Source organism: Malus sylvestris, chromosome 17 (genome assembly GCF_916048215.2).
Source record: "Malus sylvestris chromosome 17, drMalSylv7.2, whole genome shotgun sequence".
NCBI lineage: Eukaryota > Viridiplantae > Streptophyta > Magnoliopsida > Rosales > Rosaceae > Malus > Malus sylvestris.
In genome coordinates, this window is record NC_062276.1 from 814,427 (window position 1) to 832,528 (window position 18,102).

The 18,102-nt window shown below is 37.0% G+C and overlaps 4 protein-coding genes, 1 non-coding gene and 1 pseudogene across 6 annotated transcripts; 3 read left to right on the top strand and 3 right to left on the bottom strand.

The window, feature by feature from the left end:
• Positions 1-3,130: 3,130 nt before the first annotated feature.
• On the top strand, positions 3,131-4,725 carry LOC126612369 (30S ribosomal protein S21, chloroplastic-like). Its single transcript, XM_050280772.1, has 2 exons — positions 3,131-3,594; positions 4,392-4,725. The coding sequence occupies exons 1-2, from the start codon at positions 3,185-3,187 to the stop codon at positions 4,501-4,503; spliced, it is 522 nt and encodes a 173-aa protein (XP_050136729.1). The 5' UTR covers positions 3,131-3,184; the 3' UTR covers positions 4,504-4,725.
• Positions 4,726-5,171: 446 nt separating this feature from the next.
• LOC126610395 (uncharacterized protein At4g15970-like) lies at positions 5,172-6,006 on the bottom strand. Its single transcript, XM_050278450.1, has 3 exons — positions 5,906-6,006; positions 5,698-5,737; positions 5,172-5,651 (listed from the first exon to the last, which is right to left on the bottom strand). Exons 1-3 carry the CDS (start codon positions 6,004-6,006, stop codon positions 5,172-5,174), a joined length of 621 nt encoding a protein of 206 aa, XP_050134407.1.
• A 3,038-nt stretch (positions 6,007-9,044) lies between these two features.
• LOC126610396 (uncharacterized) lies at positions 9,045-9,924 on the top strand. The gene is made up of 3 exons (XM_050278451.1): positions 9,045-9,203; positions 9,332-9,412; positions 9,527-9,924. The coding sequence occupies exons 2-3, from the start codon at positions 9,385-9,387 to the stop codon at positions 9,922-9,924; spliced, it is 426 nt and encodes a 141-aa protein (XP_050134408.1). The 5' UTR covers positions 9,045-9,203; positions 9,332-9,384.
• A 1,620-nt stretch (positions 9,925-11,544) lies between these two features.
• TRNAH-GUG (transfer RNA histidin (anticodon GUG)) lies at positions 11,545-11,616 on the bottom strand. Its single transcript has one exon. It is a non-coding gene; the product is annotated as a tRNA-His (tRNA).
• A 1,276-nt stretch (positions 11,617-12,892) lies between these two features.
• LOC126612199 (uncharacterized) lies at positions 12,893-17,805 on the bottom strand (annotated as a pseudogene).
• Positions 13,158-16,367, top strand: LOC126612198 (chloride channel protein CLC-b-like). Of its 2 annotated transcripts, XR_007618983.1 has the most exons (7): positions 13,158-13,348; positions 13,452-13,652; positions 13,782-13,959; positions 14,087-14,619; positions 14,706-15,852; positions 16,027-16,186; positions 16,317-16,367. XR_007618983.1 is itself a non-coding variant. In XM_050280551.1 (6 exons), exons 1-6 carry the CDS (start codon positions 13,158-13,160, stop codon positions 16,132-16,134), a joined length of 2,358 nt encoding a protein of 785 aa, XP_050136508.1. In that variant the 3' UTR covers positions 16,135-16,308. The 2 variants fall into 2 exon arrangements, 1 of the variants encoding a protein (XP_050136508.1); XM_050280551.1 differs by lacking the exon at positions 16,317-16,367 and having other exon boundaries at positions 16,027-16,308.
• Positions 17,806-18,102: the final 297 nt, after the last annotated feature.

Here is an 18,102-nt window from a genome sequence, read left to right on the forward strand (position 1 = left end):
ATTATGCGGTCAGAAATCATTTAAAATTTAAAATTAAATATAATTAGTACCTAACGAAAACTGACTGTACGATGTACAGTGAATAATCATGATCACAGGATCCCCTGATGCTCAGGAAAAGGATCCGGCGAGGATCCTTTTCCTATATATATATATATATTGCTCTCGCATTCATGTGACTTTGAACTACTTTCTCAAATCAAATAGCGACAATTATCACTCCACTTAGAAGTTGGTTGAGATCAATGAACAACTTCAAAAACCAAATAATAATAATTAAGATTTGCAATTAGCCAACAGATGAAGAACATTGGAATTAGTATAGCTATTTCTAGGACCATTACATCTTCCTAGTCGGATTGTACTGATCAAGAATATCGTATCGATAAAGCTAATTACCAATTTCCCATCTGATTAGTTTAATGGCCACCAATTGCTGAGCAGATGCCAGGCCTCATAGATAAAGATAAATTTTTAGTGTGTCGGTAATATCGTTTGGTAAACAAAGTGTCAAAATATAAGTAGTTTATATTTTTTTTTTTAAATATCCAACTACTTGTATTATGATACTTGATGTATCGAGTTGTGTTTTCGGCACACTAAAAATTTCTTATAAGTAAAGGACTTTGTAAAACTGCATGTCCAATTGGATATTAACTAATTATAAATGTTTTCTCTTTTAAGTGTTCTTTTATTTCTGCTAATCCACTATTTAATCAAATTAAGGTTAGTGTCCGTCTGTCAGTCCTGGATTTGCCTATCGTCCCTAATATAATTTTCTAATGAGTATTCTAATCAATTTTCAGAGTCATGATCGCATAGGTTTCCTAAGATTTAAAGTTCCAAATTAACTATGAGAAAAAGCAAAGATGACATTGGCTGCAGCAGAGAAGAACTTAACCAGGTTTCAGCCCCTTGATTTAGTACGGAAAAGCAAACCAGTTTCGATTAACGCACACTAATTCATCTTTTAATTAGATTTAAGGATGAGCAGGAATTTTTACTCAAAATTTTTTGTATTCGAACAACAGAGCTTTGTACTTATGATCATAATTGTTTATATTATGAATCACTTTGTAAAGACCATCTATTCGAAAAAATGAATTAAAACTAAGGTCGTTCAGTCAATCTATTGTAACAAATACATAGACGGTTCATAATACTTTTACAAATTTCGTTCATTTGTTTTTATCCATATGATGACTAAATGACCTTAGTTTTAGTTGGTGCTTTGCAGAGACGATATTTATATAGAGTAATTTATAATATGAATAATTTGGATTATAAACACGAAATTATATGAATCTGCAATGAACGATTTTGAGTAGAAACTTCTACTCATTCTTTTAATAACCAAATATTGTTTTATTTCCCTCGCTTTATAGAGATCTTGGCTTTCTGGTTTTTTGTTTCGGGGGTGACGTGGAGAAATCATTTAGGAAACCGAGCATGTAATAAGCGGAAATCAATACACAAGAAAGGAGTTGTACACGAGTTTGGTAAAGTTGTTGATTCCGAGACATTAATAAAATGAAACAATAAAAAGAGTATTGTATTTACCAAGAATTGAGGATGGACGTGGAATGAATTGCTTCAAATACGACACGAAAGTATCGAATGTGACAATAATATTATGACGTGTCATTAATTTACGTTTTATAATATAAAATAATGATATGGATAATATTTATGACATGTTTACTTTTTAAGAATGAAATAAGTCATAAAATTGTTCAGGCATACAATAGACAACACTCGTTTAGTGATCTTATACTTGGATTTTCAAGTATGTCATACATAATCTCAAAGTGGAATTTTTCTAGTATTTTATTTTTTTGCGTGTTATTAGACGTGAATGATACTTATACATTGCATATCTATTCTTAGTAAGTAAACATATCTATAAAATGGATCATTAAGACTATAGTAAAATGTGACAGTCACGCCAAAACATCTCTCACAATCTACATAAAGTCACAAAACCTGAAAAGTAAATAGAAGGAGAAATTGGGAATGCTTTGGCTTGGATTTGAGTTGATATTTGATCATTGGTGCATCTTGCGTTGTTGCATCACAAAACACATAGATGCCTAAGCATTGAGCTCAGCAGCATGTATACATATATAACATATATAGAGTGATGTTATTCACACATCTCTTTTTGACCTTTCACATTTTTTTTTTAATTTCAACCGTGAGATAAAATAAATTAAAAAATATCAAATGAAAGAATTTAAACAGAAAGTCCGTAAAAGGTAAAAAAACGTTGAGTAAATAGCACCACTCATACATACATTGAGGATGCCTGTTTGAAATGCAACCTCGTCAGATTGTGGTGCTTTGTGAGAATGAGCACCATTACTTACTGACGTGGCCTCCACAATCCCTCCATGCACGCCAATCACTAGAAAATGACAAGTTAAGCATCAATATCAACTTGCCTCTATAATTATTTCTTCATTATAAAATTTTGGTCAGACCGTATGATCATATGATTGATTCAATCAACTTAATTAATATTGATTAGTATATCAACATGTTATAAATTATCGATGTATTCTTATACTAGTGATGCCATCAATACTTCAAATTGCATATATACAGCGATATTCTGTTGATATATTTGCCAAGTAACTTACGATGTGGATGTTCAAGAATGTTAATGATTTAACTTCGGAAACTTGAAAAGTTAAAACACACTTTGTAATGGTTCCACTAGCATTTCTTATGTATTCTAATTAGTCTGCAAATCTCAAGCTATAAATTCAAATTTTTTTTTTTTTTTAGTACAACGATATATTTTACACCAAGGAAAGGGAGGGAGTTTGGCTAAGCCACACAACGGACAACCTAATTTGGTATCGAATTCGCCATCCACAAGATTCGAACCTAAAAACTCAAATTTGACCAGCAAATATATTTCCAAAGAAAATAATTGAATCTTCTCAACAATAATAAACCCCTAAAATTCATTCTATTTAGTATTAGAAGTATATCTAGCTGGGCCTCTCAACTGACTCCGAAGTGATTGACTATATCCAACGGCCCAAATTTGAAGTCCATCAAACACATTGCTTCTTCGTGGGCCCAATCCTATCTTCCCTCCGGAAAAAGGAGATAGAGATAAACAACAAAATCAGAAGGTCGAGAAGTCTCTTCACACCAATCACCAAAGTCATCATCCATGGCTGCCTCATCCGCTCTCTGCAACTTGTTCTCCCTCCTCAGCCCCTCAAAGCCACCGCAACCCAAACTCCCACCGACCCAGCTCTCCATTTTACAGACCCAGAAGCCCAGAGACTGGCTGGTTTCCCTGGCTGCCCAAGGGTCCCACTCTGCTTCTTCTTCTTCGTCGATAGAGTCTGTGATTTGCCCCTCTCTGGCTCACGCCAACGTCCTCTTCTTCAAGTCGGCGTACAATGTGCAGGTGATTGTCGACGACAACGAGCCCGAGGAGCGGCTGCTTGGCAGGTTCCGGCGGGAGGTCATGAAGGCCGGAGTTATTCAGGAGGTTAAGAGGAGGAGGTACTTTGAGAACAAGCAGGATGAGAAGAAGCGCCGGACCCGCGACGCCGCGAAGCGAAACAAGAGAAGGTACGTGTCCTAATTGTTTCTTTTCATTTCTTTTGTTGGTTGCTTCAGAAATTGAGGATTTAGGAGAAAGAACGTAATTAAGTAAAGTTGTTTATTTTTATATTTTGTGATTTTTCGGTTGCTTGGTTAAGTAATTGAATGCGAATTAAGATAGAAATGTTCGACATTGGAAATTGAGACAGAGAAAGATTTGAAGTTTATGCATTGTAGTTCAGTTGAATAATCGAACAGCCTTTGAAATTCAGAAGGGAAAGGTTTGAACTTTATGCATTGTAGTTGAGTTGCGTAATTGAATGTGAATTAAGAAGAAATGTTCAACCTTTGAAATCGAGAAAGATAAAGATTTGAACTTTATGCAATGTAGTCTTGTGGCTGCGTAAGATAGACGTTCCCCCAAGACCCTCGCAAAGCGGAGAGCTAAGCTTTGTTGGATAGGGGTCACCCTTTTTAGTCTTGTGGATGAGACCAAATGCTTGAATGTGAATTAAGATAAAGCATGTACTTTTGTAATTGTTGGGCCGTTGTCAAAGGCAGTGTGGCTGCCAATTCACCCGAGTTTGAATTCCTCTTCACGTAGATTAGACTAGTTTAGAGTATCACTGCCAAAAAGAAAAAAAAAATGTGAAATTCGTTTTGTAATTTGAGTGCATCATTAGAGTGGGATTCCTAATGCCTATGAACTAGTTGTTCTATCTGTAAAACTATGACTTGAAAATCACGGACTTGAATGAATTCCTTTGGTTAGCACTCCCCGTTGGATCTGATTATTGAATTCCATTTTTATTGTTTTTTATCAGCCGGCGACCCTTCTCAAGACCCTTTCAGCAGAAGCCAGAAGTCCCTGAAGCCAAGAAGAGCGATGATGACGGAGATAACTGGGATCTTCCTCAAGGAGGCATACCTTACTGACCACATTCTACCCGTCCTTTGATTTGTAGGAATATCTACGCTTGATTTAGAGAGGCTATGGTCCATGTAAGTTGTATAAGAGTTGCATTCAGTTCAGTTGTTCTTCGATTGACTCCAATCTAAACCGATCCTATATCTTAATTCTATCAAGTAAAAAACTTTCATTCTTGCTTATGTATAAGGATACTTAATGTGAAACTTCCAATGCTTTTGTCTACCTAATTTTGTTGCCCTCTTTACTCCTGCTATGTCCAATTTGCAATATTAAAACTTTTGAAAGCTTGATGAGCAACATAAGCATAGGGTATGCGATTTGTCTACCCTAAGCATATGTACTTTGAATACAACACTTGGATAAAATATTTCCGAAGTGCTTGGTATGCGATGTGAAGGCGTTTATGGAGCACTCGAAAGTTTCACAAAGTTCAATGCTAGCCTTCTTTCGTATTTATATTTTTAGGGCTACTTTAGGTGCACATAAGGCTTCTCTGATTTTGTTATGGCAAAGTTTCAGTACAAAGACATTGATCATTAGGTGAAATACTAGGTAAAGATTGGTCCCTGCTTCCCCTTTTACAATTGTTATTGCGAAAAGAGTTTAGAATTTTTATCGTCGATGATTCTCTGTTAAGTAAACTGAATGCAGCAAAGCAGGTATTGGCAAATTCTTATTGAATGCATTTGTTTGGGGCTCTCCATGAAGGTGATTGCCCCGAACTATTATTTGCTGAACGACCTGTGATACTGCGCCAATCATCTAGGACAAGCTTGAGATCGTGGACTTTACTTTCGATATTTTCACAGCAGTTTGCTTGCATTGTATAAACCTCACTGTAGTTCCCAAGTGGCTGACAAAACCCACCAAAATAAGCTGTGTCGATAATCTGCACTCGCATTCCAAGCATTTTGGTAATCTCCTCTCGTGTTACAATCTCACAGGGAGATCCAAGAGGAATACTCGGGTACAGAATCCCGACCAAGTTCAAGTACTCGAAGAATTCGAGTGATATAACATCTGATTTCAGAAAAAAGATTCCCCTATCCTGTTTGTTGCCTGCGTTTTCCGAATCGAGGTCACAAGGAATTGTGACTTCCTTTTGAGAGTCAAATTCTGTAACCGGATTTCTGAACCACATAACATCTGCCTCCTGCAGCAAAGTTAGATTTCAGTTAAAATCTGCCTGATACAGTTACTTTCAACCCATCACCACCACACAAGGAACAAGAAAGCTTACTGTGAAAATCAGATTGTATCCCAGTTGAATCACTCTATGTAGCAGGTCGATTCCCTCCCGACCGTGACCGAGAAGTTGCTTTCCGGCAGCAGGTTTCGACAGTCGTAGTGGCGCGAGCTTGAAGCAATGGGGATGCACGGACTTGCAGTACTCAAAAGCTCCCTTACCAACAGTGGCAATGAGCAAGTGATTCAAGAGCCTCTTCGTCCCTTGGCCAACCCGAAAGCTCTCGAGGAAGAGATCGAGGATGGAGCCAGAACCAGTCCATGCTTCCTCAACAATCGTCAGTATGATCGTTCTATCTGGCATCGATGCTCTCCTCAGAACTTCCACCAGCTCTTTGCATTCCTAGTTCCAGTAGTACATACTCGTTAAATTTAGGGATCTTTAACGAAAAGCTCCAAATACTGTTCAAGTTAACGAAAAACTACATTTTTACACTAAAAAGTCAATTTTTGTACTATTCACTTTACCCTTTATTTTGCCCTTATCGTTAAAACTCAAAGTTTTCAAGACATTTTCATTATTTTTCCTTTAAATTTATGGTTTAAAAAATAAAACCCTCCACACTTAAAGGAAAACACGGATTATGTACAAACAATATTGGGGAGGGGAAATCACTTCAGCTACAAGATCGTTGCAAAGAACAAATAATTTTTTTTTTAATTTGGATGTAAAGCGGGGAGCCTTGTTGGTTTGAGGTCGTCCTTTTGGACGTAAATGCGGATTGATGAAACAAAAAATTAATTGATAAGAAAACAAACATACCTGTTGAGATTTGAGAAGCGATACTTGGTAGGTGTTTCCAATTGGTTTAGAAGAATTATGCAAAAGCAGCCATAGGAGGAGCACCAGTGAAAAAGCTATTATAAATTTTTTCATCTCTCTCTCTCTCTCTCTCGATGATATGACTCGATTTTTCGAATTTGTGATTGAATTATCAGAAAATAATTAGATGGTTTAGGGTAAATCATGATAGTGATGTGGAAGATTACGTAGAATCCATTGCAAATCTTGGTCCAAGAATAGATGGGCATAATAATTATTATATCGACCTTGAATGGAAAATCGATCCCTACATTTTAGGTTCATTGTTCAACACACAAAATTTTCACTTTCTATCTTTATTTTTTTCTATGCAAAGTGATATATTTTTTATTTGTAATACAACTTAAATTATGATAAGGGAGGTTCGAACGCTAATTTTAGAAAGAAAAAAAACATTATTTTAGCCTAATTAACTACGATGCGATATTCTAACCTTATGTTTTCTTTTCTCATTTTTTGGTGTCAAACGAACTGTTATTCGATTCAGTCAAAATTTTGACCCAGTGGACTTTAGTCAAACTATTAACTCAATAAATAACATTGTTCTAAAAATTCCCGTTTAGCGCTGCCTAGGCCCCCTAATCCCACCTCAGCCCCACCTAGGGGTAGGCGATTGACTACCATCTCGATTAATGTTTAGGCATTTCAAAATTAAGAAATGATGCTTAGATTTGCTTAGGCGCCCACCCAGACCCACCTTGGTAGTCGCCTGGGTCGCAACTCCCACTCAGATAGAAAATAGATAATTTTCATTTTACATTTTATTTTTTCATTAAATTGCAAAAGATTTGTTGAATGCTTAGAGGAATACACATTTCTCTATGTGTTCATTACGTTCTAATACTTTACAATTTATATGTCATTCTATTTGTAGTTACTCGATCACTTGGCAGGGGGTTTAGGAGGTATTTTTTAGCGCATGTTCTCATATCGATAAAGCATGTTTCGTCTCATTTTCCGGAAAGCCAGTCATACTATTTACCTATCCCAATGAAATTATGTATTTTTTTAGCATAAAAAGACACTTATTTATATGATATAAAATAAATTTACTTAAATCCGATTAATTCACCTAGGCCTAGCCTAGCCGCCCTTTTAAAACCTTGACAATAGTAAGAAAGCTTGTTTGTTATCTAATTAATTTTACTAATATTGTTTATATTTTTATGACTTGAATGAATGAATGTATGTATGCAGAAGCTGGAATGGCATATGTGGTGGCTGACGCGTTTTGCAAAATCAGTAAACATGCACAGCTGCTCAGGGTGCATTCTGATTCGGGACACCGTCGTCACCACTTCACCACCTCCGCCGGTAATAGTAGTACTGGTAATGTGATCAGGTGTGAAAACATCTCCACGGCCTGTTGACAATCAATACAAACTTGGAGATGGCAGTTCTGGTTCTGGTTATGGGTCTAAGTCTAACCAATACAGACTCAATGATCAGGATCGAAGCCTTGTAATAACTACATTATTGCTAGCTTATTGTGAGACTAAGCCTATCCTCTCGATAATATTGTTTGTTAAAATATATATATATATATATATATATATATATATATATATATATTGTTATGTAAAGTCTACATAATTTACTTAAATTTTGGCATACAAGCGTTATTATTAACCTCAAGCCCTTCATATTTCTCAATGATCAATGGACTGAAATTCAATTTTGAAAAACAGGAGACCGTTTTCGAATTTTTCCATTACAAGAATCTAAAATATTTAAGATACATATAATTTCATTTAGAAAAAAATGATGCATAGAATCCGGTATGGACCCTTAAAATTATGTCTTAAATTAAAAGGAAAAAAAAAACATTTCAACCACATATTATTGATTATTCATATTGCTATATATTAGTTAACTAAATAATAATTCACTTTCCTACTAAAATGTAATCCATTTTATAAGCTATTAAAATTAATAAAATCTAATAAATTATTTTTTATTGAACTAATAAAAGATTATAAACACCATAATAAGCTATATAACAGTTCAATATAATTTTAAAATAACTAAAATATTTTTTTTGGGTAAGGAACTAAAATAAATATTTTTTTTTTCAATTAATTTCATTTTAGTTTTAAAGTTACTTTCGTTAAGTAATTTCAAAATTATGGATAAGGTGTATGAACACTACGTTAATTTTCATGAGCAAAATGGTTTGGTCCATAGAAGTTTTCTCCTAAAGATTTTTCACTCTTCATGAAAAAAGGGTCCTCGAAATGGAATATTGTCATCTGAGAGATCCTTTGCTTGAATGGCGTTAAGTATAAGATAAGAAGAAAGAATATATACCGTAAAACCTGAATTACCTTAATAATTTGATTACGGTTGAAATCTGTTTGATTGGTTATTAGTAACCCATTTAATTGTTTACAAAAATACGCAACAAACCTCCTCTATATAAACCACCCAACAGTACTATTGCTTTTGTGCTGTAAGTTAAGCAAAAACTTCTACGAACTTCCTTGATGAGTACCAAGTAACATACAGTTTACGGTTAATCCATTTTCGATCGAGAAGCAGATACACAACACAGCACATTCTTTCAAGTACTCTTCTGCAGAAACCTATCAATCTGTTCCTTTTCTCATCATGGCTGAAACAACGGATACTGATTTCATGGTTAGTGACGTTTAACAAACCCTAGCTAGCTATCTCCCTCCGGTTTATTTTCCATGTGATTTCATTTTCCTTATTAATTTTGCCCATATGAGGCGATTATATTTCAACTTTGGATTATGATTTTGCAGAGATGTGAGTTGAAACTGGATACCGGTACCCCCGGCCCGGATGGCATAAGACCATGACCAAAGTTTTGAACAAAATCAAGGGTACGTACAAAAATATATATGTATATATCCTATTGTTCTTATGAATTATTATTGTTAATCTCATTGTTCTTGAAAGTTTAATTAATTAATTAATTTGATTTGATCGTAATTAAGGAGTGTCTTACACCATCGACACACAAGCCGGAATTGCATATGTTTCGGGTACAATTGAACCGAACATGCTTCTCAAGTTATTAGCAAAATCAGGGAAGCATGCAGAGTTGCTCAGAGTTGATTCAGGATATAAGCATCAGTTCTACGAAGCTAAACCTGTTGCTAATTACACAAGTGGACAAGATTATGGGGCTTATTACCATAATAATCATGATTACGGATATTATGGTCACAATGGAAGCTATGAAACAACGATTCCCTACCATCATCATCCTCAGCACTACCCTAATTACTACGATACACGGGAAACTGTACCAGCGATTAGATTTCCGCAGCCACCTCCGCCAATGCAGGTCCACCCGTTTTATGATCCGGATACTCAATGCACCATTATGTGATCAGCATCGTATAATATATATATATATATATATGGTGCTCTTTACATAAAATAAATGGGCTAAAAGTTTTTATTTTTCCTTCTCCACCATTTGGGAAATTAAGGGGCTTGATGATTCGGTTTGCCATTCTTCAATTACTAAAAGGAGAATGTTGAACTTTGGATGGAATTTTACATATAATATATATATATATATATATATATGTGTGTGTGTGTAATTATATGTGTCAGAAGGCATGATTTGTATACAATAGACGTTCTTTCCTAATTCTCGCTAAGTGGATAGGGTATTATTACGGTAGGGTTTGAGTGGACTTCTCAATTGTACTTGAAGAGTTTATACTTGAACTATTTCATATGTTCAATAATACCGAATATTGCTTAATTGTATGGCAATTTGTGGGTAATTGCAATTTGCTCTCCTACTTGCTTCATTTTTTTTATCAACCTCATTGGTACGAGGGAGGTTTGTTAGTTGTTCGAGTCATTGTTATGTATTTATGAAATTTAAACTCAAAATTTCTCGCTTATAAAATTTGAACTCTTAATTTTGTAGAAAATTTCATAAATTCTTCTAACTTCAATCTCTTTCAACCTATTATAAATAGACAAAAGTTAGAGAGATAACTTTTATTAGGGACATGAGAGAAGTGGGTGCAAGATATCACACTGTTTAGTTTCGTAATCATAACACAAAAAGATTGCAAGAAAAAGAGGAAGGGATAAATACTAATATTATTGCTTTCATTTCTTTTCTTTGTTGTGTGTTGTAATCACACACGGAGTGCTCTTTATATAGAGCCACATCTGTGACAAAACAAAAAGTGAAGTGATTGCTCTTTTTGAAAACTTAACATAATAACAAACTACTATGACATTTTTGAAAATTTCACACAATAACAAACTATTTTGGCTTTTTTGAAAACTTCACATAATAACAAGGGATGTGCTATCCACACATCTCTTTTTACTTCTCACACCCCTTCTTAATTTTTGTCCGTTGATCTTCTTTAATTCATCTGATCCGACGGTCGAAAACAAAAAAGATGTGGGAGAAGTAAAAAATGGTGTGTGTATATCACACTCCAATAACAAATACACTACTATGAACATTCATTCTCACAATTTTACATCACAACCCACTTTTTTTTTTCATTTTTGTAAATTGCTACAATATCGTCATATTACCTATTTTGGTCCATTTTCGTGGAGACATGCGTCGGGTCAATAGTAAAATAAAGAAACACAAAAAATAAAATCTTAGTGCTTTTTTGAAAACTTCACATAATAACAAGGGATGTGCTATCCACACATCTCTTTTTACTTCTCACACCCCTTCTTAATTTTTGTCCGTTGATCTTCTTCAATTCATCTGATCCGACGGTCGAAAACAAAAAAGGTGTGGGAGAAGTAAAAAATGGTGTGTGTATATCACACTCCAATAACAAATACACTACTATGAACATTCATTCTCACAATTTTACATCACAACCCACTTTTTTTTTTTCATTTTTGTAAATTTCTACAATATCGTCATATTACCTATTTTGGTCCATTTTCGTGGAGACATGCGTCGGGTCAATAGTAAAATAAAGAAACACAAAAAATAAAATCTTAGTGGTGTGGCTGCTGGGATTCGAGCCCAGGTCTCCACGGCCACAACGTGGAATTCTTACCACTAAACTACAGCCACAAGTTGTGGAGTTTTTACCACAATCCCTTGATCTAAATTCAATTTTTTTATGATTTAATACAATCACTATCTATAGATATAATTCATATAAATATATGTATTTAATGAAATCACTATCTGACCAACGAGATATGGATTATATTAAATATGTGTAAGTATTGTAGCTAAATCCAATATATGAAATTGTGCGGAATATCCAGCACCTAAAAAAGCAATGTACCATAGAACTTTTACATCAACGCCAACATTGCATCTTAGTTTAAAATAAGTTTATCATCTCATAACCTTAAATTATTGAACTAAAATACAATATATCGACCATGATTTTATTCGTCTTCTTTTCACGAAGACGGATGGAGTTGGATTCCTACACATGTCCACTTGCGTATCCCCGCAACATTGCTGCCGGTCCATTTTCATCGAATTCAAACATGAAAACCAAATTCCAAATTCGAATGCGGTTCGACAACAACTATACAAAATCCAAATCCCATATTTTTAATAATTGAAACGGATAAACTGCCTTTTCAATCACCCCAAAGGTCACATTTGAAATCTACCGTTTATCTGTGCGATCTGGGGGGTCATATTTTGACACGTGTATCTGCCCATGGGGATCCCACATTTGTGGTGATCTGGTCTGGATGCGGATTAGAGCAGTTTCAGATCAGGATATGGATGATACATATGTAAATTAATTATCATACTTCACCTACAACACAAGTCATGTGTAATGCGTAGCTGTCATGTGTTTAAAATCAATAGAGTCGATATCAACCCGAAAAATTATGGAGAAAGCTTGGCGTTGAAAAAATCAGCAGCAGTTCCTATTGCTAACAAATCATGGATAGGCACGTATTCAATTTGTGATTAAAAAATCAATTACTTGGACTTGTGTCCACCTGTTATTCGCTAGCAACAGGAGCTGCTGTTGATTTTTCAGCAGCCAAGCTCCGTTCAAAAATTATTAATATACAGAATAGCCCAACTTATGATAAGCACATGCAAGGTCTCATCTTCATCAAAGTGCGATTCATTCTTAGCACGCGCCTTACTTGAGAGAGGAATTTTCAAACTAAACACATGGACAACACAAATTGGATGATGTAGAGCACATGTGACATTTGAAATTTATACGTAAACAACCTGCTCTGATACAAAAAATTAAGTTAAAGTTCCACCCTAATACTATTACGAAGCCAATATGCAATACACATTCATCATTGACCAACATGCAAGAAGATGATCATCATATGGATTATCATTGGTGACACAATTGGTAGAAAATTATGAGATTGCTCAAATCATTTATTTCCAAACGTCCAAGCCTACATCACCAATGTTGGCATGTACGTACAAAGATAGAACAAGTGTCTGTATATTTAATTATAAATATTATATAGATGGCATGATACCGGTAGCTCTCAGCTTCTGGCCAATCCAACATTCGTAGCCAATAAGAGTTGCTGTACCACTTCAGACACAAGAGTTTGTGAGCTTTCAGTTTCTGTTCCTCTCACTCTGCAGCTTCCACGAGCCCCATGGCGGAACACTCGAACCACCATGCAGAAGCGGCGATTCCGCAAACCATGCAAGAAACCGGTGCGGAAGAAAGAGATCCAGAGAGCATTTCTCTCCAGCAACCACTCCTCAAGAGAAACCGAACACTTTCTTCCACTCCACTGGCTATGGTTGGAGCCAAGGTCTCCCATATCGAGAGCTTGGACTACGAGTAACGACTTTAAACGATCCGTTTCTAGTTTCATCTAAAAGAAGCATCTGAATCCTTATTGTGTTGATCTTCATCACATTGAATTGAAGTTGGTTTGATGCAGGATCAACGAGAACGAACTGTTTAAGCATGATTGGAGAAGCAGATCCAAAGTCCAAGTCTTGCAGTATGTATTTTTGAAATGGATCCTTGCCTGCCTTGTTGGACTCCTAACTGGTATAATTGCCACCCTCATTAACCTCGCTGTTGAGAATATTGCCGGCTACAAGCTTCTTGCCGCGGTTAGTTTCATAGAGAAAGAGAGGTTTGTTGTATTCCCCTGTATTTCTACCCAACTTTCAATGTCGTATTCAGCTACTACAATCCAGATATCATGTATAGTCCGTTGAAATGCCTATGATCGCATAAACAATATGGGAATTGTGTGGTGTAGGTACCTGATGGGCTTCATCTTTATAGCTGGGGCCAATCTTGTGCTGACCGCTATTGCTTCTGTTCTCTGCGTGTGCTTTGCTCCGACTGCAGCTGGACCTGGTATACCTGAAATCAAAGCATATCTCAACGGAGTTGACACACCGAATATGTTTGGTGCGACAACGATGATTGTCAAGGTGGATTTTCTTTTGCAAATTGAACATTGTTTGCATTTAATTTCAGTGACTTCTCTATTAGATTACTCTTAGGAAAGTATGTCATAATTTATTAAGCTAAGTGGCACGAAAAACTTTCATCCTGCAGATATTCGGAAGCATTGGGGCTGTTTCTGCAGGCCTAGATCTTGGAAAAGAAGGACCTCTTGTGCACATTGGAAGCTGCATTGCTTCCTTATTAGGTCAAGGGGGACCTGACAATCACCGTATTAAATGGCGCTGGCTCCGCTACTTCAATAATGATCGTGACCGCCGAGATCTCATTACCTGTGGCGCTGCCTCTGGGGTATGTGCAGCTTTCCGAGCTCCTGTGGGTGGTGTACTGTTTGCCCTTGAAGAGGTGGCAACATGGTGGAGGAGTGCCCTTCTCTGGAGAACTTTCTTCAGCACAGCTATTGTGGTGGTGGTGCTTAGAGCTTTTATCGAAATATGCAATTCTGGGGAATGTGGGCTTTTCGGGAAAGGAGGGCTTATCATGTTCGATGTAAGCACCGTTACTGTGACGTACAATGCGTGGGATATCATCCCCGTAGCTGTAATTGGCATTATTGGTGGAGTTTTGGGAAGCCTGTACAACTATCTTCTCCACAAGATTCTCAGACTATACAACCTCATAAATCAGTAAGCAACCCTAAACCAAATACGAAAACTGACACAACACGATGTCAATTCGATACTAATTACTTCTTGATTTACTCTTCTGGCAGGAAGGGGAAAGTTCACAAGATCCTCCTCAGTCTCACTGTATCACTCTTTACTTCTGGATGCCTATACGGTCTCCCTTTCCTTGTCGAATGCACACCCTGTGACTCCTCTCTTTCGGAGTCTGCCTGTCCCACCAATGAAGGATCTGGAAACTACAAAAAGTTCAACTGCCCAGATGGCCACTACAATGACCTAGCTACTCTTCTCCTTGCCACTAATGATGATGCAGTTCGAAACATCTTTTCGACAAACACTTCTACTGAGTATCATCCTTTATCCCTCCTAATCTTCTTCGTACTATATTGCATCTTAGGATTGTTTACCTTTGGAATCGCTGTGCCGTCTGGACTGTTCCTCCCCATCATCCTTATGGGCTCAGCTTATGGCCGTCTGCTTGGAATTGCCATGCAATCATATACGAGCATTGACCAGGGGCTTTTCGCTGTTCTTGGTGCAGCTTCCCTAATGGCAGGGTCAATGAGGATGACTGTTTCGTTATGTGTCATATTTCTTGAGCTCACCAACAACCTCCTCTTACTACCCATAACAATGCTTGTCCTTCTAATTGCCAAAACTGTTGGAGACAGTTTCAATCCAAGCATCTATGAGATTATACTGCACTTAAAAGGTTTGCCTTTCTTGGAGGCACATCCAGAACCGTGGATGAGAAATCTGACTGTAGGTGAGCTCGCTGATGCCAAACCGCCAGTAGTAACCCTCCGTGGAATTGAAAAGGTGGATCGTATTGTGGAGGTCCTGAGAAACAGCACACACAATGGTTTCCCTGTTGTAGAAGGAGTGGTGCCACCAATGGGATTGGCAGTTGGGGCAACAGTACATGGACTAATTCTTCGAGCTCACCTTCTTCAGGTGCTGAAAAAGAAATGGTTCCTAAGAGAGAAAAGAAGAACAGAGGTGTGGGAAGTTAGAGAGAAATTTACCTCCGTTGAGTTGGCCGAGAGGGAATGGAAGATCGAGGAGGTGGCTGTGACAAAAGATGAAATGGAGATGTATGTAGATCTGCATCCACTCACCAATAGAACACCATACACAGTGATGGAAGGCATGTCAGTGGCAAAAGCTATGGTGCTTTTCAGGCAAGTGGGACTTCGCCATTTGCTCGTTGTGCCAAATTATGAAGCATCTCAGGTGAGTTGTCAACCATTCTCATTTTAAGAAACACCATGCACTTGTTAACGAGAGTTACAGTTTACTTCTGCACGAGCATATTTATTCTGTCGATTGAGCATAGTTATTCAAGACGGTACACTATACTTTTTGTAAAGGCCAAATCACTAACCTCGATGTTTGCTCCATTTGTAGGTGCCTCCAGTGGTTGGGATCTTAACCAGGCAGGATTTAATAGCCTACAACATTTTGAATGCCTTTCCACATCTCGCAAAATCTGCAGGCAGAGAGAAGGGGAGCTGAAAACGTCTTCACCTCAACCAATGAACTAGCAGCTTTCCTGATGGAAGACAATGTATTCTTCATCTTTTGAAGTTTCCTACTCAATTATTTATTCTTTTTATCCAATTCAAAAGGAGTCAGCTAGATATACAACAGAGTGCAATTTCATTCATTTGTAACTATTCACTTTACACATGTTTCAGCCGACGGTGAACAAAATCCCTTTCTACAAAAGGGCAGACAACACCGAAGAATTGGTTTTGTTACAATCTCTCTACAAGGTTCTCCCACTCGTCTTCTTGTAATAACCACAGAAAAAGTTCAAGTGGTCATCACTGAAAGTCACTGCAAAATCCTAGTTTCAGAATTGTTTACAAGCGTTTCTTCTTCTTTATTCCTGTTCTCTTTTTCTTCAGGCTTCCCTTGCCCCTCTTGAACACGGCTAAAACCTCAATGCCGCAATCATGGGAAATGAACAACGATCAAATTAAAAGTATAATATATGCTATGAATCAAACAGCTTGGATATTTTTAGAAGTATGCCTCGATAAGAACCAGAACGAAGGTAGCGTTTGAAGGAATCTTGATAATATATCAAAAAAATAAACAATCCTGAATTTCAATCCAATTAATGTAACAAGACGGGAGTCAAAAGAAAAGAAACCGAAAAACACCTCGGGGTTCCAGGACTAAAATTATAGCCACGGGCTTTTTCCAAGTGCCAAGCCTTGCTAGACAACAAATCCTTGCAATCCTGTTGAAATATTAATCCCTAATTAGGTAGAGGAAGAAATGGTAACAATGAATCAAGGTAAAGCAAGACGGGATGGAATAATCAGAGAGCAGAGAATAATTAATCTAATTCATAAAATATCATAGCAATAACTTCATACCTCTTTGGATGATGAGCTGCAAAAACAGAAAGAAAATTCAAATTAAACTAAAAATATAAAATTTTAACACTAATCCAAAGATTAAAGGATCAAATATAAAGTCATTAGGATTGGGACCGCCATCCCCACTAACAACAAACCCAAATAATATCAGGATCAAAACCCTAATTAATACCAGAAGGATGATTCTTTTTACTTAAATTAAAAAAAAAAAAGCCCTAAACTTTACGAATTTATGGGGGGAAAGTAGTAAAGTAATACCAATTTGGCAACTGTCAAAAGTGAAATCTGAGACTCCAACTGTCTTGAAGAACTCCGACGCCTCGTCGACGATGACCGGACGGTGGAGATTGGACTAGTGCGTACACCCGGAGCACCTGATTATACACCCAGCAATAAAATTCAAATTAAATCGAACAATTATTATGAGAAAATAAATTAAAGGGGATTTGAGCTGAGAGTTACGATTCGAAGTGAGGGCAGTGGAGGGCGCAGGTTAGCGGCTGCGGAGTCGAGCTAGCGCTTAGTGAGAGAGAACTCAGAGAAGGTAGTGCTGCTGGTACTTGTGGTGGTGCTGAAGCAGACGGCCAAGGGCGCACTGCGACTGGGGACACGTGGCAGGCGATGAGGCGAGGGGGAAGAGGACGGACGGAGAGGAAGCAGAGAGGCATGTTGTTCCGCCGCTGCTCTGTGGTGGGAACGGATAATGGACAAAGCAAATGTTGATGAAGGATTTTGGTAGGAAGATCTCAACGGTAATAAAACGGGAAAAGCCGCTAATTACAAAAATTTCCCGGAGTTTTAGTGGTTGTTCAATTTTGGTCTTCAAACGTTTTTTTGTCGCACATTAGTCCATAACGTGCAGATTCGTTCTTTGAATCAACCAAATTTGGGTTTGGTCAATTTTGTTCGCCTTCTAGCATAAATGCCTACTCTTAGACAAAAGTGGTCAAATTCTAATATATTAAAAGCATTTTTATCAAGTACACGAGCCATCGAAATGTCTTTTAGAAAGTGATCACGTGTTATTCTGTCAACTTTTGTAACGAAAGTTACTTTTAGATTAATTTAGGGTACAAATAGAGATTTGTAGAGT